At 46.9% G+C, this 24,043-nt stretch overlaps 1 protein-coding gene across 3 annotated transcripts; it reads left to right on the top strand.

The window, feature by feature from the left end:
* The first annotated feature begins 3,735 nt into the window (after nt 1-3,735).
* Nucleotides 3,736-23,498, top strand: Shmt1 (serine hydroxymethyltransferase 1). 3 transcript variants are annotated; one of them, XM_050163707.1, is made up of 12 exons: nt 3,736-4,059; nt 7,107-7,195; nt 8,860-9,005; nt 10,568-10,683; nt 11,036-11,196; nt 14,472-14,553; nt 15,856-16,068; nt 18,260-18,376; nt 19,896-20,018; nt 22,199-22,315; nt 22,720-22,830; nt 23,040-23,498. In XM_050163707.1, the coding sequence occupies exons 2-12, from the start codon at nt 7,127-7,129 to the stop codon at nt 23,210-23,212; spliced, it is 1,428 nt and encodes a 475-aa protein (XP_050019664.1). In that variant the 5' UTR covers nt 3,736-4,059; nt 7,107-7,126; the 3' UTR covers nt 23,213-23,498. The 3 variants fall into 3 exon arrangements, with proteins under 3 accessions (XP_050019664.1, XP_050019663.1, XP_050019665.1); XM_050163706.1 differs by lacking the exon at nt 3,736-4,059 and adding an exon at nt 5,335-5,449; XM_050163708.1 differs by lacking the exon at nt 3,736-4,059 and adding an exon at nt 6,896-6,917.
* The last annotated feature ends 545 nt before the right edge of the window (nt 23,499-24,043 follow it).

Genomic DNA, 24,043 nt, shown 5'->3' with positions numbered 1-24,043 from the left:
TGGAGGTAGTGGGATCTCTGAGTTCAAAGCCAGTCTGGTGTACAAACCGAGTTCCAGGACAGCCAAAGAATCCCTGTATCAACAAACAAACAAAAGAAAACCAAAACTAAAACCAATACAAACAAAAAAACCAAGAGCCAAAAAACAAGCAGAGTTTACTAGAACTCTCTCCTGTTCCTCTACCTACCAAGTATGGGGACTACAGGATTGGACCAGCATGGCCAGTTTGTGCAGTGTTGGGGATCAAACTTAGGGCTTCCTGGAAGCTTTCACCTTATCAACTGAGCTATCCATGCCACGGTGTCCATCTTTATTAAACTTTCATAACATGACCAGAGAGATGGTTTAGCAGGTAAGCCACTTGCCATTCAGTCTGACAACCTGAGTTCAGTTCTCAAAGTTGCCTCCTAACCTTCACACATGGGTCCTACCACAAACCACCATAAAAATTAACGCAATTTTAAAAACCTGTGTATCATTTCTGGCCTGGTAAGATACTTTGTTCTCTTTGGGTACTGCAGTACTTTTTACCTCTATCCAGAAGAAAAACAAACTTCTTAGCAAGGAGGTAGATTTATTTATTATTTATTATTTTTTTTATTTTTTTAGTTATTGTGGGGTTTTCTCCTTTATTTTTAGTGTAAGGATGGTACTCATGCATGCAGTGTCTGAGGTGGCCAGAAGAGGGTGTCCGCGATCCCCAGGATTGAAGATACAGATGGTTGTAATCCACTCTTCAGGTGCTGGGAATTGAACTAAGGTTCTTTCAAAGAGCAGTCAGTGCTCTTAACTGCTGAGCCATCTATCTCTCCAGCCCTGGATTTTTGTTTTTTTGAGCCTAGGTCTTACTTTGTAGCAGAGACTGGTCTCAAATTTCCAAACCTGCCCTAGCCTCCCAAATTTTGTGATTATAGATTTGGGATTACAGATTTGGGTCACAACTCTAAGGCTTTTGTTATTGTTGCTTATTTTTTCTTTTATTTTTTTTAAAGATTTATTTATTTATTATGTATACAACATTCTGCCTCGATGTATGCCCGCACGCCAGAGCAGGGCACCAGATCTCCGTACAGATGGTTGTGAGCCACCATGTGGTTGCTGGGAATTGAACTCAGGACCTTTGGAAGAACAGTCAGTGCTCTTAACCTCTGAGCCACCTCTCCAGCCCATTGTTGCTTATTTTTTCAAGACAGGATTTCTCTGTGTAACAGCACTGCCTGGAACTCACTCTGTAGACCAGGCTGGCTTCAAACTCACAGAGATTCGCCTGCCTCTGCCATCTGAGAGCTGGGATTAAAGGCACCCACTGCCTGGCTCCTTTTTTTTTTTTAAGATTTATTTATTTATTATGTATACAGTGTTTCGACTGCATATCTGCCTGCAGATATGAGCACCAAATCTTATTACAGATGGTTGTGAGCCACCATATGGGTGCTAGAAAGTGAACTCAGGACCTTTGGTAATGCAGTCAGTGTGCTCAGCCATCTCTCCAGCCCCTTGTTTTTGCTTTTTGAGACAGAGTCTCTCTGTGTAGCCCTGGCTGTTCTGCCTGGAACTCAGAGATCCTCCTGCCTCTGCCTCCCAAGTGCTGGTTGTGACTACCACCTGGCTTGGGCTTTCAGTTTATCATCCTTCTGCTCTTGACTCCTAAGGACAGACATGCCTCACCAGCCCTAGCTACATTTCAAGTCTGTAGGAAAGATATATCTGTGTCCTCAAACTGACAGAAAGCCTAGCTAGCTTGGTTTATGTGGACTTCAAAGAATGGAGAGATTACGATAGCAAGTTTTCCCATGGGTAGATCCCCAGTGTCAAACATAGGAGAGCTCTAATTTCCACTGGATAATTGTACTTCTTTCCCTTTTGCTTGTCCCAGTAAGCTTCCTATTGGATGGTGTCCACTCTGGGGAAGGGTGGGGCACAAGGAATCCTCTCTAAGCAAAAAAGGCATTCAGCAAAATCCTCTGATTCAAGTACGTGTGACTAGTGAAAGTAACAGTGCCTTCTGGGACCTCCTCTGAGTTGCTCCCCATCCGTACTGGCTTTTGTAAGCTTTTCTGAGTTAGGTTTTATTTTTTAGTTTTTTTGAGACAGGGTCTCACTTGCTGGTCTGGAGCTTTTAATGTAGACCAGTCTGGTCTGGAGCCTACAATAATCCTTTTGTTTCTACCTCCTGCTACTGGGATTCAAGGACTAAGTCCCTATGTCTGGGTTTCTGGGCTGCCACACTAGCCATATTTTACACACTTTGGAATTTGTTGGGCACTATGAGGGGGTGTGGGCTACCAAGAATCAGGCTAGACATCTAACTTCTGGGTGCAATGAGGCTGAGAGGTGACTGTCACAGTTCTTGGAAGAGCAGAGGTGTGAATCTCAGCCCTTGTAAGGTTTTTATTATTGCTTTTAAAAATCTTTCTGTTAGGTGCTGGAGAGATGGCTCAGTGGTTAAAAGCACTTATTGCTTTTGCAGAGGGTCAATGTTCTGTTCCCAGCACCCACATGGTGGTTCACAACCATCCATAACCCCTTTTGATCTCAAAGGGCACCAGGCACACACATGGTACACATACATATATGGAGACAAAACATTTATACACCTAAAAATTAAAAAAAAATTTTAGAGACCAGGTTTCTCTGTGTAGCCCTGGCTGTCCTGGAACTTGTTCTGTAGACCAGGCTGTTCTTGAACTCAGAGATCTGCCTGTCTCCACCTCCTGAATGCTGGGATTAAAGAAGTGCGTCACCACCAGCAGCTCTAAAATGTTTTGAAATCTTATTATTTTAAGTTAATTTTGTTACCAAAGTGTTTTTTATATTTTATGCATATGTGGCATTTATATGTGTATATATAAATATTTATGTTATTTATGCGTACAACTGCTTGCCTGTGTGTATATGCGTGCACCACTTGCATCCGATCCCCTGGAACTGAAGGTATAAATGGTTGTGAGCCACCCATGTGGGTGCTGGGAATTGAATTCAGGTCCTCTGCAACAGCAACCAATGCTTTTAACCACTGAATCATCTCTCCAGCCCCGTGGCATTATAATTTGCTCCATTAGTTTTTCCTGTGTAATTCAGATTGAATTCAGAGACCCTTGTATATGCTTAGCAAGCTCTCTACTGTTGAGTCACACAGCCAGCCTTACTTTTATTTTTGAGACAGCCACCTAGCCTGAATCTTGGTGTTTAGTCAGGCGTTTGTCTCAAGGGTTTTTGTGACAGGGATTATGCAGTACTGGCTGGTGGGTAGACACTAGGGCCCTAGCTATCCTTCTTTCCTTTTAAAATAAGATTTATTTAAGCCAGGCATAGTGGCACATACTTTTAACCCCAGAACTCTGGAGACAGATCCCCTGGGTGAAAATTTTCAGTGGTGAAAATTGCTGGGAATTGAACTCGAGATAGGCTCGATCCCCAGCCCTACCCAGGTCTTCTGGATCACACAAGCCCTCACTCTACAGCCAGATCTAAAGCCCAAAAGTCCCAGATCCCGAGGTGAAGGGCCACCCAGTCCCCTCCTCCTTCCCACTCCCTCCAGCTCCAGCTCCCTTCCTCCTTCCCGCTTTGCCTGTCGCAGCTAATCACGCCTGGGCGGTTGGGGGCGGGCTCTACCTGACTGCGCGCCCTTTGATTGGGCAGCCGAGGGGGCGGGGCGGGGCAGGCTGTGCTAGGGAGAGCCTAGTGGAGCTTTGCGCTCAGCGCGCCAAGTTTGGGTTCCCCCGGTCGCGGCGTGTCACGTGGGCTGTGGGCTGGTTCCCAGGGCACGTGCTGAGCTGTTGGGACTTGGCGGGTTGTTCCGGACAGCGCGCTGTGGCTTTCACGCTGGCGGTGGGGATCGGGTCGTTCTTCGCGTGCTCTCCAGGAACTCAGCGATCCACCTGCCTTTGCCTCCCGAGTGCTGAGATTAAAGGCCTGTGCCATCACACCACCCTAACCCCTTTCCGAAAGGCCGGAGGCTCAGGCGTGTAAGTCCAGGTCCCGCTACCAAGTGAATTGGAAGTCGTCCTGGACCACAGATTGAGACCTACTCACAAGAACCCATCCGTCTAATACTAGGTATGTAATGTCTAATCTTTGCGGTTGTTTCTTTTTGTTTTGTTTTTTGAGGTGGGGGAGTACCAAGTAGCACGTGCTAGCCCCGAACTTGCTGCGTAGCCAAGGATGACCTTGAACTTCTCCAACTCACCAGCGAGAGCTACCACTCCTGATTTATGGGGTGCCGGGGATGGAACCCCTTGATTTATACGTGTTAGTGAAGCTTCTGAGGTTTGGCTCAGGTTGTGTAAGCACTACCTTGGGTTTACTAGCACGTCCCTGTTTGTCTGCAGTTTGTTACCCTAGTCTAGGAGACGGGTTGGGTTGTGGGGATCTTAGAGCTCAGTGCCTCTATTTCAAGGTCTGGAAGTTAGGTGACCCTTGGTTAACTGAAACAAACACGAATGTGTTTGGTTGATTTAGGCAGTTGCTGGACTGGAAACACCAGTTTAGGTTCCCTACGGAATCCATTTTAAATTTTTTTCCTTGAGGGAATGTCGAAGGGAGGTGAATGATTGTTACCCAGGGTTCTGGGAAGAACCAGAAGTAAACCAGAGCTCGGATTCTAGCTCATTTGTATAACCCTAGTTCGATAAAGTAACTCCGCAGAACACAAAAATTTATGTGCAAGACAAGGAAGGCCACCAAGCCTGGTCCCTATTACAATTTAAAAGCAATAATAGTAGTAAATTAATACGGACTTTGGCAAACCTATAGACCTTAATTTAAAAAAAAAAAAAGCTGCTTGTTTTCCCGAGTTAGCCAAAAATGACAATTCCAGGCACTCACCTTTAATCCTAGCCCTCAGAAGACAGACAGGTGGACCTTTGAGTCCGAGGCCAGCCTCGTCTACAGAGAGAGTTCCAGGACAGAACAACCAGGACTGTTAAATTTACACGGAGAAATCCTGTCCCCAAAACAAGCAGCCAGGTGGTGGTGGTACATGCCTTTAATGTTAGCACTCAGGAGACAGAGGCAGGCGGATCTCTGCTTGTTCAAGACCAGCCTGGTCTACAGAGTGAGTTTCAGGGTAGATTCTAGGGAGAGGAGTCAAAGCAAGAATAGACTGCTGAGTTGGGGAGCAGAAAGGAGGCCACCCCTACAGTTCCCACCTAGGGCTGTCTTGGATCAGAAAAGCCATTGCATGTGGGCCAATGGGCAGCAAGTGAATCTGTGGACCAGAATAGGGGTGCTGGTGGTACCTAGATAGAGGTGGTGGGGACATGTTCTTCCTGAGAAGGATGGGACTGAATGCACCTTGCCAAAGGATAAGAGTCCGGCTCTCCAGAGAAGACTGAGCCCTCGTTCTCGATGGTTAGGAGAGACTCCGTTTCCGGCCTTCGGCAGTTAATATGTAATAAAGAGGTTGTTGCCCTTTGGGATTCCCGGAGCAAAGATCCCAACCTGACTGGTAAAGCTCTGGTTCTAACTTACCAAGGGTCCAGAGAGGTGTCTGGATTTCCTGGGTGCTGATGTTGGGGGAAGAAACTCATGGGGTGCTTTGCATGCATTGCTGAGGTCACCCGTAAACCTCTCCTTCCCAGGGAGCTGCTACTGCAGCTGCAGAAGCAAACTGACTTGTCTGTGCTTTCTCATGTGTGGCCACATGTTTGTCTAATGATTCCATGCTGGTGTGAATATAACTACTCTGAAAGTCCTAATTAGGTATTTTCTGTTTAAAGATGATTGACAGTTCCGTTGTCTACCTCTTCCAGGGAGAGAAGGAGCCCTACTTTGGGACTGGATTGGGAGTGTACCCTCTGAGAGAGTAGGCTCTTTGCTCAGGATTGGCTGTTCTCTGTTGGGGGTGTCCTTTCCACAGCAGACCTCCTGTCTTGGCCACCTCAATTTTTCACCTATTTTGGGCCTTAGGTATTCAGTATTAATGTTGGTCTATGGTCATTCTCCCCCTGAGGAAGCCCCATAAAGGCAGGTCGGCTCCCCGCCTCCCCCTTGGATTTATTGACCACAGCACAAAAGAGTAGTAGGCAGTGGAAGGTCCTTAACTACTTGTCCTGTAAATAAAGTTTGCACAAGTTAACAGAAAAGGACAGGAGGGCTGCCAGCCATTGTGTAAAGGAAGAGCTGTGGGTGCAGTGGGTTCGTTTTGCTTTGTTGCTTGTGTTTTTGAGACAGGGTTTCTGCATATCCTTGACTGTCTTGGAACTCTTTGTAGCCCAGGATGGCACCTGCCTCAGTGTCCTAAGTGCGGAAATCACAGGCGTGCGCGACCATGCCCAGACTGAATGCGGTGTTTTTATTTTACATTTATGTACTTTATTTTATGTGCGTGGCTAAACGTTTCGCACAACACAGCTTGGTGTTCAGTGCCTAGTCAGAGAGCAGCAAAGCTCCACGTGTGCTTCCGCAGAGTCTGAGAGAACTGTGTCCAGGACCGGAGATCGCAGGACTCAATTATAAAATGTTTACTGCCTATGGTGGAATGTGCCCATAATCCTAGCACTTGGGAGATGGAAGAAAGAGTTCAAAGTCATTTCTAGCCACGTGCCGAGTCTAAGGCCAACCTGGACCATGTGAGAACAAGCTATAAAGTGTGCTGCTGGGCATCTTGGAAGGAGCAGCCGTGGGGTTGCCTGTGTTCTCTGTTAATTTATGTTTACCCAGTGACAGACGTTGATAAGGAATGTCTACTGTTTCACAGGAACTGACCAGTTCTCTGCCAGTGGAATTGGTTTAAGTAAAGGGTCTGATTGATCATTTAGATGGAGATTACTTCTTCCAGTGTAGCTGTGCTAGAAACTGTGGGAGATTGAAAAGACTGATGTTTAGCTGGCAGTGCAGGGTTCCGTGGAGAACCCCACCTAGGAAGCTTGGAAGGAAGAGGCTCTAGGGCAGAGTTTTGGAATGAGAAGAATCAGGTACGAAGTTCAGGAAGGAGCCCCAACTGGTTTCCAGGGATTTATGCTCTTGGCGCGCGCGCGCACGCGCGCGCGCACACACACACACACACACACACACACACACACACACACACACACACACACACACGGGAGGCTCGCTGGAGTCGACGTTGGGACCCACGTGTGTTTTCCCTTTGTTTTACGCAGGAACCACTGCAGCAGCCGACATGGACATCACCCTGTGGTCTTCTCACGAGAAGATGTTGACACAACCCCTCAAGGACAGTGACGCAGAGGTGAGACTCGGGCCCCTTCCCAGGCTTTTACATCGGCAGCCTTGTTTAGATCACGGTGGGTTTTTTTTTGTTGTTGCTTTGTGGGGATTTTGTTTTGTTTCATTTTGTTTTGTGCTGTGAGGGGTGGAACCAGGTCCTCACCTGTTAGGCATGTGTCCACTGCTGTGCTGCATTCCTGGCCTCGAAATTACTCCTTACGACCCTGAGTGGACTGTGTACAGATGGCCTTGTAGAGTGACGGACGGGACTGGGGTGCAGTGTGGTGGCGGAGCGTTTTCTTTCCCAACTACATCTCCAGCACCACCACAGGAGCAGATGGAGAAGCTGTGGTTGATAGTCCTTTGCGGGTAAATGTAGGTTTTTCTGAGCTCAGTGCTTGGTGCTCTAGAAAACAGGAAAAAGGTTGGCCCTTCCTTTACACTGCCCAGGAACAGACACACTCAAATGCCCTAAAGCAGTTTGGTTTTATAACATTTTTATTGTTACATTATTCAGTCATACAGTTCAGTGTTTTAGCATATAGTGGTTTTTGATTTATGCCATAGTTATGTTTTTTTAAATATTTATTTATTATGTATATAATATTCTGTCTGTGTGTATGCCCGCAGGTCAGAATAGGGCACCAGACCTCATTACAGATGGTTGTGAACCACCATGTGGTTGCTGGGAATTGAACTCTGGACCTTTGGAAGAGCAGGCAATGCTCTTACCCTCTGAGCCATCTCTCCAGCCCCCTGTAGTTATGTTTTAATAAACCCACATAAGTTGAAAATGGGCCAGACTGCACTGAATCTGCTTCGTACCTGTCACATGTCCAGGCGTGGCGGTGTGGAGCATGACGGTTAGGAGTGTGTCCCGTTGTGGGCTCACTGGGCACTGCGGCTTGCTGCTCCTGCCCAGTATCAGGAGGGGAGATCAGAATCTCTCTAGCCAGGGAAGGAGACTGTTCAAAGCTGAAGTGGCATTTCCAGGTGCCCCATGCTTTGCCTCTCTCAAAAGCTGAGAAATCGTCTGTCCATCAGCATCTGCACTTGCAGTGACATACAGACATTTTATACCCGGGAATCCATGAGCAGCTACCCTATTCTCCCCAGATTCTCCACCCCAGGCAACCATTAGTGGAGTTTTCCTTCTGCTGTATTTTCTCAAATGTTTTTTGGAATAAGGTTCGCAGAGATAAGAACTTAGTAACACGTAAGGATAGAATTGAAAATTAACTGGGGGAAGTGGTTATGCCTTTAATGCTGGCAGAGAGGCAAGTGGATCACTGAATTAGAACCCAGCCTGGACCGTATTCCAGGCCAGCCTAGGCACATAGTGAGACCCCATCTCAGCAAACAAACAATAGAAATCAGGTGTACTAAAGCTAACTGAGGGTGACCCTGAGCCTCTGGTCATCCCACCTACACTCCCAGATGTTGAAATTACAGATTCTGTGCCAGCAAGTTCTGTTTGTTCAATTTGTTTTTATTTTTTGTTGCTGTTTTCCTAATTATTTAAACTTCTGATCCTCCTTCACAACCCAAGGACTGAGATTTCAGGCATGTGCCACCCTCCCCAATTTACTCAATGCTGAGGATCAAACCCAAGGGATAACGCATGCTAGATAAGCATGTTAGCAACTGAGCTACGCTCCAACCCCATGCCTGTTTCCTTCTGATAAGGTTTACAACATTATTAAAAAAGAGAGCAACCGGCAGAGGGTTGGATTGGAACTGATTGCCTCGGAGAATTTTGCCAGCAGAGCTGTGTTGGAGGCCCTGGGATCTTGCTTAAATAACAAATACTCCGAGGGGTATCCAGGCCAAAGGTGAGTGAGTAATCTTAAGATCCTGCTCTGACCATTTTGTTTTTATTTCTTGTTTGTGGTTCTGGCTGACCTTGAACTCACTACATAGCCCAGCTGACAATTCTGCCTCAGCCTTCCAAGTGCTATTGCAGTTGGAATTTACAGTGTCTGGCTTTCAACTAATGTGTAACTTTCAAAAACCTGTAGCTCCCCAGTTACAGGCTTGTCTTCTCTTCTTGTTCTCTGATGTAACTCCTCCAGCTCTCTGCTGGGTGGGATTCTGTGATCTTCTCAGAGCAGTCACACTCAGCAGTCCCTGTGTAAGACCTGTGTAGCATAGGCTGTCCTTGTCCCTCTGAGTTCACGTGGTTAGAAGCAGGCTCGTCTATGAGAGATGCGGTCCAGGCGCTAGGAAGGGTCATTGTCCTGTAAGAAAGCTACAGAGTGGCTTTTGTTCTGAGAACCTTTATATCTGGGATGTGAGGGGGAAAAAAAGCCTGTATCCCTTCTCTGAAATGCTTACAATCAGAAGTGTTTTTTTATTAAAATATCTACTTGATTCTTTGGTTAAGCATTCTGTATCTGAAACTAGTGCTTCAGAACTTGAAACTTTGGGTGTTTTGTTTTGTGAGTCTTACTATGTAGCCATATAATGTGGTGTGGACCAGGTTGGCTGCAAACTTGTGTTGATCCTCCTACCTGTTTTTTAAGTGGCGGCTTTGCAGGCACACATCACTATGCCTAATCTTTTTTGGTTTTGCTGGGAGTTGAATTTAGGACTTTATGTGCCCAGGCAAGTCTCCTCCACTGACTTACACACACACCACCTTGAAACCGATTTCTTGAGTCAGAATCTCACTGCATAGCATAGGCTGGCCTCATGCTTCTAAGTTCAAGTGGTCTTCTGTGTGTCTGTCTATTACATCCATTATCAGACTATGTGTCTGTCTGTCTGTCTGTCTGTCTGTCTGTCTGTCTGTCTATCTATCTATCTATCTGGTCATTTTAAGGCGAAATACAGAAGTTGACAGTGGTTTTTTTTTTTTAATATTTATTTATTTATTATGTATACAATATTCTGCCTGTGTATATGCCTGTAGGCCAGAAGAGAGCACCAGACCCCATTACAGATGGTTGTGAGCCACCATGTGGTTGCTGGGAATCGAACTCAGGACCTTTGGAAGAACAGGCAATGCTTTTAACCTCTGAGCCATCTCTCCAGCCCCTTGACAGTGGTTTTTGCACATGTATGCATTTGTTCCAGTGGAAATGGGGAAAGGGTGGATCCTGTAGAGACCACAATTCTATCATGAGATACCCTTGTTTCTTTTTCCTCCTTTTCTTTTTTTTTTTCTTGGGACAGGGTCTTTGTATATAGATAGCACCAGCTTCCTCCTGCTTCTGCCTCCCAAGTGCTGGGAGCTGTGCCCCACCAGACCTGGCCTAGCTACTGGATCTTCACAGCAGCCTTAGAGCAGGACTCACTTCCCCCACCATACTCTGCCCACCCTTTGGCATCTTTGGCCTCTGCTAGGCACAGAAACTGGACCTAGGGTGTGTGTGGACCTTGCTTGTCTTCGCAGGTATTACGGTGGGACCGAGTTCATTGATGAGCTAGAGACACTGTGTCAGAAGCGTGCTTTGCAGGCCTATCATCTGGATCCTCAGTGCTGGGGAGTCAATGTCCAGCCTTATTCAGGTGATTGTTGCATGCACATAGACCCTGGGTAGCTCCTTAGGCCTAGTTCGATGGGTTACAGCCACCAAGTCAAGTCCCACAGAAGCCTTCTCCTAAGTAACAGAGACAAGCCAAGGAATCTGTGCATTCATCCCCATTGCCCTTGGACTTAGCTCTGCACTCCCCTCCCATGTAGCATTCTGCCCTGGAACTTACAATCGGTGAAATTAGGGCAGCATTACTTTCTAAGGCTCAAGAAAATCGTGGTGATAGCCTGCCAAGTGATTGTCAAACTGTGTAGCCAAGCTCCCGGATGTCCCTTTGTGCCTCGTGGGTAGAAATACTCAGTGCCTCTCTGTTCTCCCTGTTTCAGGCTCCCCTGCAAACTTCGCTGTGTATACTGCCCTGGTAGAGCCCCATGGGCGAATCATGGGCTTGGACCTGCCAGATGGAGGTCATTTGACTCATGGCTTCATGACAGACAAGAAGAAGATCTCTGCTACATCTATCTTCTTTGAATCTATGCCTTATAAGGTAGGGGTTTGTGTGTCTCCTCAGAACTTCCCTTGTGAGTTGGTACCTGCGGGGATAAGTCATTGCGTTTACACAGCACTGCCGCAGCCCCTTCTACTGGATCTCACTTCCATGCCCCAAGGACTCCTTAGGCTCTTGGCACACTGTGGACAAGGAAGGGGGAGTTAAGGTTTGGGCCAAGGCTATAACATGATGGAAGCTATGACTGAGAAAGGGATCAGATAGCCAGCCCCCTAGCAGCAGCTGGTGGCACAGGTCTGTCTTCACCAAGGTCAGCGGGTACAAGTATGGCAGTGTCCTCACCTCTAGCATCAGTACTAGCAGCTTCACCATTAATAGCCTTAGGCCTCTACAGCCCAGCCCTGTAGCCCACCACTACCCTATTTCACAGACTGTTCTCAGCCATTGTTATGACCATGTGCCCCATTGGAATCAGTTCCATTAGAGCCAGTGCCCACAGCAAATGTTTGTGTGGGGTGTGTGTAGGCGTGTGACTCTTTGTTTTATCAGATGAACCCCCAAAATGCAAATAGGGGGTTGGGAGTATAGTTCAGTTGATAAAAGTACTTGCCTATCATGCACAAAATCCTAGGTTCAGCCGGTGGTGGCGTGCGCCTTCAATCCCAGCACGCGAGAGGCAGAGGCAGGCAGATCTCTGAGGGAGACCAGCCTGGTCTACAGAGCTAGTTCCAGGACAGGCTCCAGAGCTACAAAAAACCCCTGTCTCGAAAAACTAAACCCAAACAAACAAACAAAACCCCTAGGTTTAATCCACAGCCCTGCAAGGGGGAAGAAAGATAGATTTGAGGCCTCCACATAGGTCTAACACTTGGGAGGCTAAGACAGAAGGATTATGAAGTTTGAGGCCAGATGAGGCTGCATGAGTTTCAAGTCAGTGAGACCTTGAGTTTAAAAAAAAATAAAATTAAAACCTAAAAGGCCCAAGGGCTCATATGTACCATTACAATCTGTCCATTTGACCAACAATGGGAGCTGGAGGTGTCTACGAGCTGCAGAGGACCTAGGTTCAGGTCCCAGCACCTACCTGGTAGCTTATACCTGTAACTCTAGTTCCAGGGGAGCCAACACCTTCTGGCCTCCACTGGTACCAGGCACACATATGCAGGCAAAACACCCATACACATGCAGTAAATAAATCCTGAAAACAGCTAAGTGTGACTGGATAGAAGAGGGAAACATTCATGTTTTCCATTGTCTGGTAGTGTGTCCTTCCTGGTGTCTCTCTTTGGGTTATTTGATGTTCAATACACTGTCTCTGATTGTTTTCTTTTGGCAACCAGGAAAAAGATAACTGAATCTTTCTACTGAGCTAAATATTAGATGTGATTTTCTTTGTTTAATAAATTTGAGGATTGGCAAGATGGCTAAGTGGGCAAAAGTGCTTGCTGCTAAGCCTGGTGACCTGAGTTCAAACCCTAGGACCTACATGGTAAAATGAGAGACCTAAATTCCTTAAGTTGCTTCTGACCTCCGCATGTGCTCCATGGTACTCATGTGCGTGTACACACAAATGATGTCATCTTTGTGGAATCTTATTTACTGTGAAATCGGCCACGTCTCAGTTACGTAGCTACTGTGGGTGTGAGTGACTGTTTTTCTGGACAGCTTGAGGATTTCTTCACAGATCTTACTGGCCAGTCTAGAAATTAGATTTTTTATTTATGTATTTATGTTTTTCCTTATTTTTTTCCCCGAGACAGGGTTTCTCTGTTGCTTTGGAGCTTGCCCTAGAACTTCCTCTGTAGACCATGCTGGCCTCAAACTCAAAGAAATCCACCTGTTTCTGTCTCCCGATTGCTGGGATTAAAGGCAAGCACCACCACCGCCTGGCTAGATTTTTTTGTTTTTTGGGGTTTTTGTTTTTTTTTAAATGGGGGTCTCTCTATCATGTATGTAAATCAGGCTGGCCTAGAACTCAGAGATCCACCTGCCTCTACTTCTCAAGTGCGGAATTAAAGGCCCAATTTGGAAACCAGATTTTTAAACATGGGACAGTATAACCAAGTCTTCTCTTTGGTCTTACATTAGAGCATAAAAGCTGATTTCTGTTCTTACGACAGTGAAAGAATTGTGGTAGGGAGTGGCTACTGACATTTTCTCTGTACCCTTTGATGGGGTGTTGGCCAGCTTCGTGCTATTTTTGATTACTCCATGAAGCCCATTCCTGTGTTCCAATGCCCCGTTTTTCTCAAGCACTGTACTTGCTGCAGCCCTTGGCCACTAGAGTACTTGTGGTGGCCTGTCAGGTGTGGACGGGACGATCTGGCTTGGGTCCAGGAGGCACAGCTTCTGTGGACAGGCTGCCTCTGCTAGCAGCTCACCAGGGCTGTCTTCTGTCCGCTTTCCTCAGGCCGTCTGTCTCTCACGTCAGCTCATGCGCATCTCTCCTGGACTAAGCAGCTGCCCAGTGAGGGCCAGTGCTTTCTTTCTCCTCAATGACTGCAACACTGACCTTCCGTTGCTGTTACTAGTTCACATCTCATACTTGCTTCCATTCCCTTCTGAAAATGGAGGCTTTCCCTCTCTCTGGTCTCCAGTGGGGGCCTCTGCACTGTCCTGCCAGATAGAAGCTTCCTAGCTTGGGAGTGTGTCAGTGCTTCCAGCTGGTATGTTTTGGTTGTTGTTAGGTGTCTAAGATTTAATTTATGTGTATGAGTATTTCTCTCTCTCTCTCTCTCTCTCTCTCTCTCTCTCTCTCTCTCTGTATGTGTGTACATACATATATAAAACGTGTGTATCTAGTGCCTGAAGAGGTCAGAAGAGGGTGTCAGATCTCCTGGATTACAGACAGTTGTGTGCATCTTGTGGTGCTGGAAACTGAATCTGCCTTTGCAAGAATAGCAAATACTCTTATCTGCTGAGCTATTTCTTCAGCCTTTGTCTTTATTATTTTGGTCTTATGCTATATCCCAGGCTGACTTTGAACTCAGGACAATCCTTCTGCCTCAGCTAGTAGCTAGGATTAAAAGCTTGGCTGTGCCTTTCTCATTTCCTGGACTTTTTGTTCTGTAGCATAGTGTAGTACCCAGGGCTAAGACTCCCCCTTATCCTGAGACCCCTGTGAGGGCTTCCAAGTCTGTGTGGGAACTGAATACATTTTATACCCTTTTTATACCCTTGTGCAAACGGAGTACATTGCCCTGCCCCAGGTCCTGGTCTGTGTTGTGGCAGGTTGAATGTGCTCAGGTGGATGGGCAGGGGGCACTGTGTGACCAGAGGAAGCAGCCAAGCCTGTGTCTTTGTGCTCCCGACAGGTGCACCCAGACACTGGCTACATCAACTATGACCAGCTGGAGGAGAATGCCAGCCTCTTTCACCCGAAGCTAATCATCGCAGGTGAGCGGCAGTTGGAAGCAGCCTGGTTCCTGGGCAGGGCCTCTGCCTCCTCCAGAGAAGAATGTAAAGATATCGCGTCCTCCATCTCACTGTGCAGAGATCAGACTTGAAACATATTCTGTCCTTTTAAGACTTGGATTGGCTATTTTTTGAGCCAGGCTGCTGCCATCTTCATGAGGTCAGCTGTGCCTGCTTTCCAGGGTCCATCTTGATTGGGTCTGTGGACAGTTGATATTTGCCCTATTGAAAGGAGAGAGCCAGAGGGTCATTGAACCCTCACCCGAGTGTCAGGCAACTTTTCCCGGCCATTTGTGCAGTTTGGCCCCAAGTGCACGTGGCCTCCATGGGAGGCTAGAGTATCTAGGCTGGGGAAGACTAGGAGAAGAGAGCTTTCTTTATGCTGTTGTGAGGAAGCCGTCCATGCTGGTGAGGACTTCCCAGTGCAACTGCATTTGGATCGCCTACACTTCTGTCACTAATTTCTCACCCATAAGTAAGCCCAGGAAGCTCTGGTTTCCTGGGGTGAACTTGTACTTTGGTTTGTTATTATTGGAACCACATGAGGGAAAAGTAGACCTTGTTCACATCCCTTTCAGACAAGAAGTTTTATTTTGTTTGTTTTTTGTTTCAAGAAAGGGTTTCTCTGTAGCTTTTGGAGCCTGTCCTGGAACTAGCTTTTGGTAAACCAGGCTGGCCTCGAATTCACAGAGATCCGCCTGCCTCTGCCTCCCAAGTGCTGGGATTTAAGGCGTGCGCCACCACTGCCCAGCTTTCAGACAAGAAATTTTAACTGCTTGCCATCGATAGTGTTTAGTACATCAGTGATTCAAGCCTTATGTTTTTCTTATCATGTATAAAAACACAGGGGTGTTTTTTTTGGGGGCGGGGTTTGAGACAGGGTTTCTCTGTGGTTTTGGAGGCTGTCCTGGAACTAGCTCTTGTAGACCAGGCTGGTCTTGAACTCACAGAGATCTGCCTCCCAAGTGCTGGGATTAAAGACGTGCGCCACCACCGCCTGGCTCACAGGGGTGGTTTTGTTTTGTTTTATTAGTTTATTGTTTTGAAACAAGTTTCATCGTGTAGCCCTGGCTGGTCTCAAACTTTGATGTCCACTGGCCTCTGCCTTCTAAGGGCTGGGATTAAAGGTGTGCACCACCACACCCAGCTCAGATATGGTTTTGAGGGCACACTACACATTGTCCTCAAAGATGGGGGGGGATCTCCTAGCAGATGTGTACATTAGAGGCCAGCTCAGCTGCCCTGGACACCTTTGATGTTACCATGTCATCTCCTCTGTCTCAGGGACCAGCTGCTACTCTCGGAACCTGGACTATGCACGATTGCGGAAGATTGCTGATGACAATGGGGCGTATCTCATGGCAGACATGGCACACATCAGTGGGCTGGTGGCGGCTGGTGTGGTTCCTTCCCCTTTTGAACACTGCCATGTGGTGACCACCACAACGCACAAAACCCTCAGAGGCTGCCGTGCTGGTATGATATTCTACAGAAAGGGTAAGTGCCTACATGCTGGGACAGGCAGAGGGTGGGCTAACGTTTCCTGTGTGGAAGAAATCAGGAAAACTCTGGACTGTGACTCTGGGAAAGATCAGGATCTTGTACCTGGAATAGTCTCAGGAAAGAGCAGTGATGGGCTTTGAAGGAAGCCCCAAGTCACAGCTCTGTAGAGGACAGAGGACCACTTTTGAAGCTGGCTTTCTCCTTCCATTGTGGGATCCAGGGATTAGACTGACAGGTTTGTACAGCAAGCACTTTGCCTGCTGAGCTGTCTTCATGGACCTCATAAAGAAAGACTCACTGGGGCTGGAGAGATGGCTCAGTGGTTAAGAGCATTGCCTTCTTTTCTAAAGGTCCTGAGTTCAATTCCCAGCAACCACATGGTGGCTCGCAACCATCTGTAATGAGGTCTGGTGCCCTCTTCTGGCTTGCAGACATATACACAGAATATTGTATACATAATAAATAAATTAGTATTTAAAAAAAAAAGACTCACTGGGGTTGGTGTGGTGGTACACACCTATAATCCCAGCTCGAAACCAGAAGGTCAGAGGCTGGCCTGAGACTTTGACTCTACAGGGTGGGGGGCGACAGTGAGACCAACACTGACACCCAATAATAACTAAACTATAAAGCACTCATACAGGAGGTTGGCATGGCGGTGCGGTTGTACATTTCTGTAATCCTGCACTTTGAAGGCATAGGCAGCTGCAAGTTTTAGGCGCCGCCTGATTATCATAGTAAGTTCAAGTTCTAGTCCAGCTAGGGCTAGGGAGTTCAGAATCATGTTTCACGCATAAAACAAATAGAAGTAACCTCTGTGTGAGTTTTATCGTTTAGTACGGTGTTTCTCTTCCTACTTCCTTACACCCCACCTCTGCAAATACTCCCCTTATTCTGGAGTTCCCACAATGGTGAAAGTCATATCAACAGTGATGTAGCCCATAGCCTTGCAGCAGCATGGAAATTAGCCTTCCAGTGTCTTACCCTGGTGGGATCTTGAGGGCAAGTGCTAGTCAGGTGCCGCCTCGGTCTTCAAGGTCTTGCAGCCTCTGAGGACTTTGTCAGCTTGCTTGGAGTTGTGGAGTTGTTGGTTTGTTTTTTGTTTGGTTGTTTTGGTTTTGAAACAGAATCTCATACTGTAGCACAATCCTATCTCAGCCTCTCAAGTGACCAGATTATAGTCTAGGTCACAGTATGCTAGGTTCCTGGGTTGGCATTTGAGGAGACCTTTGTTGTGTCTGCTGTGTTCAGTGGATTTGTTGGCCCTCAGCCAGTAAGAGTAGCTCTGGCCTCTTTTGCTGCTGTGCCATCTCGGGCCACTGGCGGCTTCTCTGGGTCTTGTTTCCTCATCTCTAGAGCAGAGAGTGTTGCAGTAGCATCCATGCCTCTAGACTTGTTTGGGGGATTCAGTGAGTTGACACCAAGTGCTTCTGTAGCCAAACTTGGCTTACAAGAATATGTAGGTGATAGTGATGATTACCATTGAATAGGAATTATTTTTGTTATTAACTTTTTCTCATGAATAGTCATCTGAGCATTGATGCCGTCCTGTCACTGTCACTTTCCACACAAGCCCAGTGACTGAGTTCAGTCCCCAGAATCTACATGAAGTAGAGAACCAAATCCACAAAGTTGCCCTCTGACCTTTGCCATGGTATTTGCCATAGTACATGTGTATCCACATGCATATCATGTCCGTACACAATAATAGCTTTGTGGGTTTTGTATTTGAAGCAGGGTTTCTTTGTAGCCCTGGCTGTCCTGGAATTTGCTCTGCAGACCAGACTGGTCTCAAACTCAGAGATCCTCCTGCCTCTGCCTCCTGAGTGCTGGGATTAAAGGTGTACACCTCATGCCCTTGCTAGAGTTGTGTGGGTTTTTTTTAATTAAGGGGAAAAGGGAACCAAGCATGGCGTCACATTCCTTTAATCCCAGCACTTGGGAGGCAGAGGCAGGAAGATCTCTTAAGTTCCAGAACAGCCTGGTCTGCATAGCAAGGCTGTCTCAAAAAGTGGGGGGGAAGGGGAACCAGGTGTACAACTGAAACCAGTAATCCAGTCTGTCATCCATCTGCAAGGGCCTTTGCCCTGCCATTGCAAACCCGTCCAGGTGGGGCTGCCTGCACTCTTATCGATTTAGCTGTGAGTCACAGGTCTGTCTGCTAACATCCTAGTTTCTTTACCAGGTGTACGCAGTGTGGATCCCAAGACTGGCAAAGAGATTCATTATGAACTGGAGTCACTCATCAACTCCGCTGTGTTCCCAGGCCTCCAGGGGGGGCCCCACAACCATGCCATTGCTGGTAACGTCACCAAGTCTACTGTAGAGCCCTTGGGTTGCACCCTACATCACAGCGCCGTGAAGTCTATACTTCCCATCCTAGCTGTCCTCCAGAGTACGTTCCTGGACTTCCACACTAGAGAAGGAACTTGAGAGAGAGTGTGTGTACAGGAAAAGGGGAGGTGATTAAAAGTGGTACACGGGAGGACAGGGAGAAGTGACTGTTGCGCTCAGATGGCCATCCTTAGGCAGATACCTGAAAGATGAGTAGAGCTGGCACAGAAGAAAACTAGGACCCAATCCTATGTGACGAGCTGCTTCTCTTCCATATCCCCACACCTGTGGGGGTGTGGGCTCACACTTTATGACCTTCACACCTTGAACCCTGGCTACAGCAGTGACTCCTGGGTTCCATGGGAGCCCTACAGGCTCTCTTCTCCTTTTTCCCTCTATTTGGACACATGGCTTATAGATAACTACTAACATTCTGAATCATCTCACTGTCATTGTGGCAGTGACTGTGGCACTTGCTGGTACTGAGGCACCCAGGACAAGGTGGGGTCTCTCAGGCAGGACATTAGTGTGCACACTGCTAGGAAAAGAACAGCACATCGGGGCTGGAGAGATGGCTTAGCAGCTAAGAGCACTGGATGCTCTTCCAGAGGACCTGACTCAGTTTCCAGTACCTACAGGGGATTCACAACTATCTGTAACTCCAGTTTCAGGGAATCCAATATCTACTTCTGGTCTCTGCAGGGACAAGGGATGCAAGTGATGCACACATACATGCATGCAAGCCAAACACCCATAAACAAAAATGGGGGCATAGTGGCACATGCCTTGAATCCTAGCACTGGGGAGGAAGAGGCAGACAGATCTCTTGAGTTGGAAGCTAGTTTAGCTTAACATAGCACATTGGTGGGGCATGGGCTCTGGGTTTTCAGATTTCCTCATTGCAGGGTCTGCTTAGGTCTCATGGTTCCTGCTACTGAACTTAGTGTTTCCACAAGCAGACAGGTGCTCTATACCAGGACATCAGTGTGTGCATTGAGCATGGTGCTCTGCTTCTCGTCCCTTGTAGTCAGACAGCGCTCATGAGTAATTACAAGGGTGTCAGTGCTCCGAGGTGGTGAGGGGGCAAGCAGGCCGTTCCTCCTGGGACAGCTCAGAATGCTGCATTATGTCACTGACTTCGTTCATTCAGAGATTCATTTCCATATATCAAGCACAAAAGGACTAAAATCCATCCTTGTGGTAATCAGAATACACTGGGCTTTCATCCCCAGAGATAAGCTTACCTCCAAAGCAGTCCTTGGGGAGTGTCTTTAGTGATGTCTGCAAGGGTGGTAGGGTAATTATAGGGCTAAAACAATGGGTATGGGCGTTAGATCCTAGGTTCTATCCCTAGCCATGTACAAGAATAGAAATAGATAATTGGTCATGTGAGGGGGGTGATGTAATAGTTCACAGATACTGGGTTCCCTGAAAACAAGGCCTGCTCCTGAGTCAATACCTGTATTTAAATCTGTCTCTTTGTCCAGGTGTTGCTGTGGCCCTGAAGCAAGCCATGACCACAGAATTCAAAATCTACCAGCTCCAAGTGGTGGCCAACTGCAGGGCTCTGTCTGAGGCCCTCACAGACCTAGGCTACAAAATAGTCACAGGTATACTAAATGCTCACAAAACTGGGCTGACCTTTCTTGGGTGGGTATATTGAAGTCTTGCCTCTTGGTTTATCTGGTCAGGGTGTGGTTTGCCACCACTGCATTGACTCTTGCCACCTCACACAACTGAGCATACCCTCAGCTATAGTTCTTTCCCTTTTGTGTGTTTTAGCAACTGCCATGTGACACCCAATGCACATTCTGGATAACAGATGTCAGGTTACAGCTGCACCCACTTGCAGGTGGCAGAGTCAGGATCCTTCCACTTGCTGATAGCATCCATGAGGCCAGGGCACAGTAGGCTTTCCCTGGTTCCTGTCATGTATGACAGCCTTGTGACACACCAGTCTTTTCTTTTCTTTTCTTTTTTTTTTTGACCTGGGATCTTTGGAATCATTCCTGCAGTACAGCCTGGGGTTGAAGTAAAAAGTGATCTTCCAAGGCCACACCATGGTTTAAAAAGAGTTCAAAGTGGAAAGACCTAGAGGATCTTTTTGACCTTGGGCTTGGTCCAGAAAGTTCTGTTATTACTGCTGTCCTCTTCATCTGTTAGCCAGCTGTGTCTATAAAAAAAGTGCCTGAGGGACAGGAACCAAAAAGCTACAGAGAAACCCTGTCTCGAAAAATCCAAAAAAAAAAAAAAAAAAAAAAAAAAAAGCCTGAGGTAATCAGCGTAACACAAAGACAGACTAGCTCATTTTTGGAGTGTGTGATCAAGTCCACAGTAGATTAACCCAGTTAGTCCCTTTACTTTTGGGCAGGTACATCATNAAAAAAAAAAAAAAAAAAAAAAAAAAAAAAAAAAAAGTGCCTGAGGTAATCAGCGTAACACAAAGACAGACTAGCTCATTTTTGGAGTGTGTGATCAAGTCCACAGTAGATTAACCCAGTTAGTCCCTTTACTTTTGGGCAGGTACATCATGGTAGGAGCTTGTGGCGAACCACAGCCATTTAGTTCACAGCCAGGGAAGAAGAAAGAAAAAAGGGGCTGAGATCCCACAGTCCTTCAGTGACCTAAAGACCTACTAAGCCGGGGCTGGAGAGATGGCTCAGTGGTTAAGAGCATTGCCTGCTCTTCCAAAGGTTCTGAGTTCAATTCCCAGCTAACACATGGTGGCTCACAACCATCTGTAATGAGGTCTGGTGCCCTCCTCTGGCCTGCAGACATACACACACAGACAGAATATTGTATACATAATAAATAAATATTAAAAAAAAAACCAACTATTAAGCCTGTCTTTTGTGGGACAGGGTGAGTGTCTTTTTGAATTGGTTTCATTACATAGCCCAGGCTGGCCTCCAGTTCCAGAATGCTAGGTATGACATAGGCATACACCACAGTGGCCAGCATCTGGCTCTGTCACCTTTTGGTAACTCTAGAATAGAGAGCAGGCCTTTAACACCATGAACTTTTAGGGAACCCTTGAGATCTGAATCTTAGCATTATTTATGTCACTAATATATGTATATCCTTTGGAATCTGAAGGCTTTGAACACAAACCAGATGCCTAAAAGTTTGGATTAGCATTTTTGTGTTAGGGGTGTTCAACTAATAAGGTCTAGCAAATATTCCAAAATGTGGGGGGAAAAAAACCCTCAAATCTCAAAACACTGCTTCTGGTCATGAACATTATGAATGCCGGGTATCCAGTCTGTTTTGCCATGGGGTTTAGAACAGAGCCTCCAGAACATATATGGTCATTACCCCATCTGCATGGTTAATTGAGCTGGCACTACTCAAAAGGAGCTCTTTTGTTATTTTGGTTTTTTGGGACAAAGGTCTCACTATGAAGTCTTGGCTGGCCTTGAATTCATATGTGATCCACCTGCCTCTGCCCGAGTGGTGGGACTGATTGAGAGCATGTAACGCCATGCCTATCCCAGAAAGAGTCTTAAAATGGGCATCAGAAAGGCTGGTAGAACGTTTACCTAGAGTCATTTGTCACATAATATGAGAACTTGACCGCTCCTCAGCCTGTGTGGGTCTCTACCATGTCATGGCACAGGCAGTCTGGGCTGTAGTAGCTGCTGGACACTTCAGTCAGAAGCTCTGCACCCCTTTATGTCATGTCCTCTTCCCAGTTCCTAGTGGAGCATCTTTGCCCACCTCTCCAGAACCGCAGGTTCTTTTCCTTGTGTGGCCAACCTTCTAATTCCATTTTATCCAACTTTGTTTCCAGGTGGTTCTGACAATCATTTGATCCTAGTGGATCTCCGTTCTAAGGGTACCGATGGTGGAAGGGCTGAGAAGGTACTAGAAGCCTGTTCTATTGCCTGCAACAAGAATACCTGCCCAGGTGAGACTCCTCTGTGGTCATTCCTTCCATGGCCCTCCTATCTGCATTTCTTTCAGCCAGTGTTGGAGCTGATGAAAGTATTCAGCTTAGGAGACAGACCACCTTAGGGAAGGGCAGAAAGGAAAGGACAATTGAGTGGCACAGCTGTAAGAGACAGGAATTTTTTAAACCAAGTAGCATTTCTCCTGTCAGGCCCACATGTTAACCTCTCAAGGACTGCTTTTCATCGGTTAATACAGTAGCCCACATGCTTCTTTGTCCTACACCCTAGTTTTGAAGTCAGTCGCCTCCTTGCTAGATCAAGTTGGGATCCACAGACTAGGATCTTTACCCAACTTTCCTTTGAAAATACAGTGGGCACAGTAGTGTGTTTGACGCAGCTTAGGACCTTGCTTGTCTCAAAGGTGACAAGAGCGCATTACGGCCCAGTGGACTGCGACTGGGGACCCCAGCATTGACATCCCGTGGACTTTTGGAGGAAGACTTCCAAAAAGTTGCACACTTTATCCACAGAGGTAAGGGAGGGCGAGGTATTGGGAGTTCAAATGTCTTGCTTGTGTGTATAGTTGCTTGTGTGTTTTAGTAGCCAAGACCCAGCCATGGGTGAAAGCTGGTCTACAAATCCCTCATGTCTGTTGACAAAGGACACGGCCCAGAATCACCTAGTTATAGCAGGATATGTAGTGAAGGAGGCCCCAGTTGGCACTCACTGTCTTTTGCACAGGGATAGAGCTGACTGTGCAGATTCAGAGCGACATGGCCGGGAAGGCCACACTGAAAGAGTTCAAGGAGAAGCTGGCGGGGGATGAGAAGTACCAGAGTGCTCTGAAGAGTCTCCGGGAAGACGTGGAGAATTTTGCTTCCAACTTCTCACTACCAGGCTTGCCCGACTTCTGAGGGTAGGACTGTTCCAGGACCCTCTGAACCCTGTGCTCCCTCGAGACCACCAAGCTGCCCTGTAGTAGGCCACTGAGCCTGCCCTGTGCTTTGGAGGGTGTTTCTGGCAGGCTGTTCTTATTTCAGAAATCTGGGACAGGTTATCAAGGACTATAAATTTGAGACTTCACTTCTCAACAGCCGTATATATTTAATTATTCTGGAAAAAGTACTGTGTAGTCATTTGATCTCACTTATTGATTGCAGTATGAGGCAGAGCTATTAAAGATTCCAGAATTCTCCTTTCTCCTTTCTCAGTGGCCCTGTGGCAGGTAAGGAAATGTTCAGGTTCACCCTCATGTTTTCTCTTCTTCCTGTTCTGTTGCCCAGTAGAATGGAGAGGAGCACTGAGTTTTCTGCTCTGAGCTTGAGACTATAAACGAGACAGTTGTATGCAAGAGTTAGGATCAGGCGCTGGAAAGATGGCTCAGCACTGGCTGCTCTTTCCAAGGACCCTGGTTTGACCCCCAGCACCCACACGATGGATCACAATCATCTGTAACTCCAGTTCCAACACCTTCTGGCTTCTGAGGGCACCAGGTAAACATGAGCTGCAAACATACATATAGGCAAAATAGCAATGCACGTAACATTTTGTTTTAAAGAAAAAAATAGCGGCGGCATTTTGAATTACCTTATAGAAAGGCTATGGTGTCACTGTCACTTAGAGGGAATGCACATACTCAGTATGTATTCATGCCTAGGACACAAACTAGAACTGGTTGTCCCTATAGATAAGAAAATCCCTTTCTGGTTTGAGAGTCAGCAGAGGCCAAAGGCTTTGTGTTATAT

Source organism: Alexandromys fortis, unplaced genomic scaffold, assembly GCF_014885135.2.
Source record: "Alexandromys fortis isolate MF-2015 unplaced genomic scaffold, M_Fortis_MF-2015_v1.1 scaffold_149, whole genome shotgun sequence".
NCBI lineage: Eukaryota > Metazoa > Chordata > Mammalia > Rodentia > Cricetidae > Alexandromys > Alexandromys fortis.
This window is presented reverse-complemented; position numbering and strand designations above follow the sequence as displayed.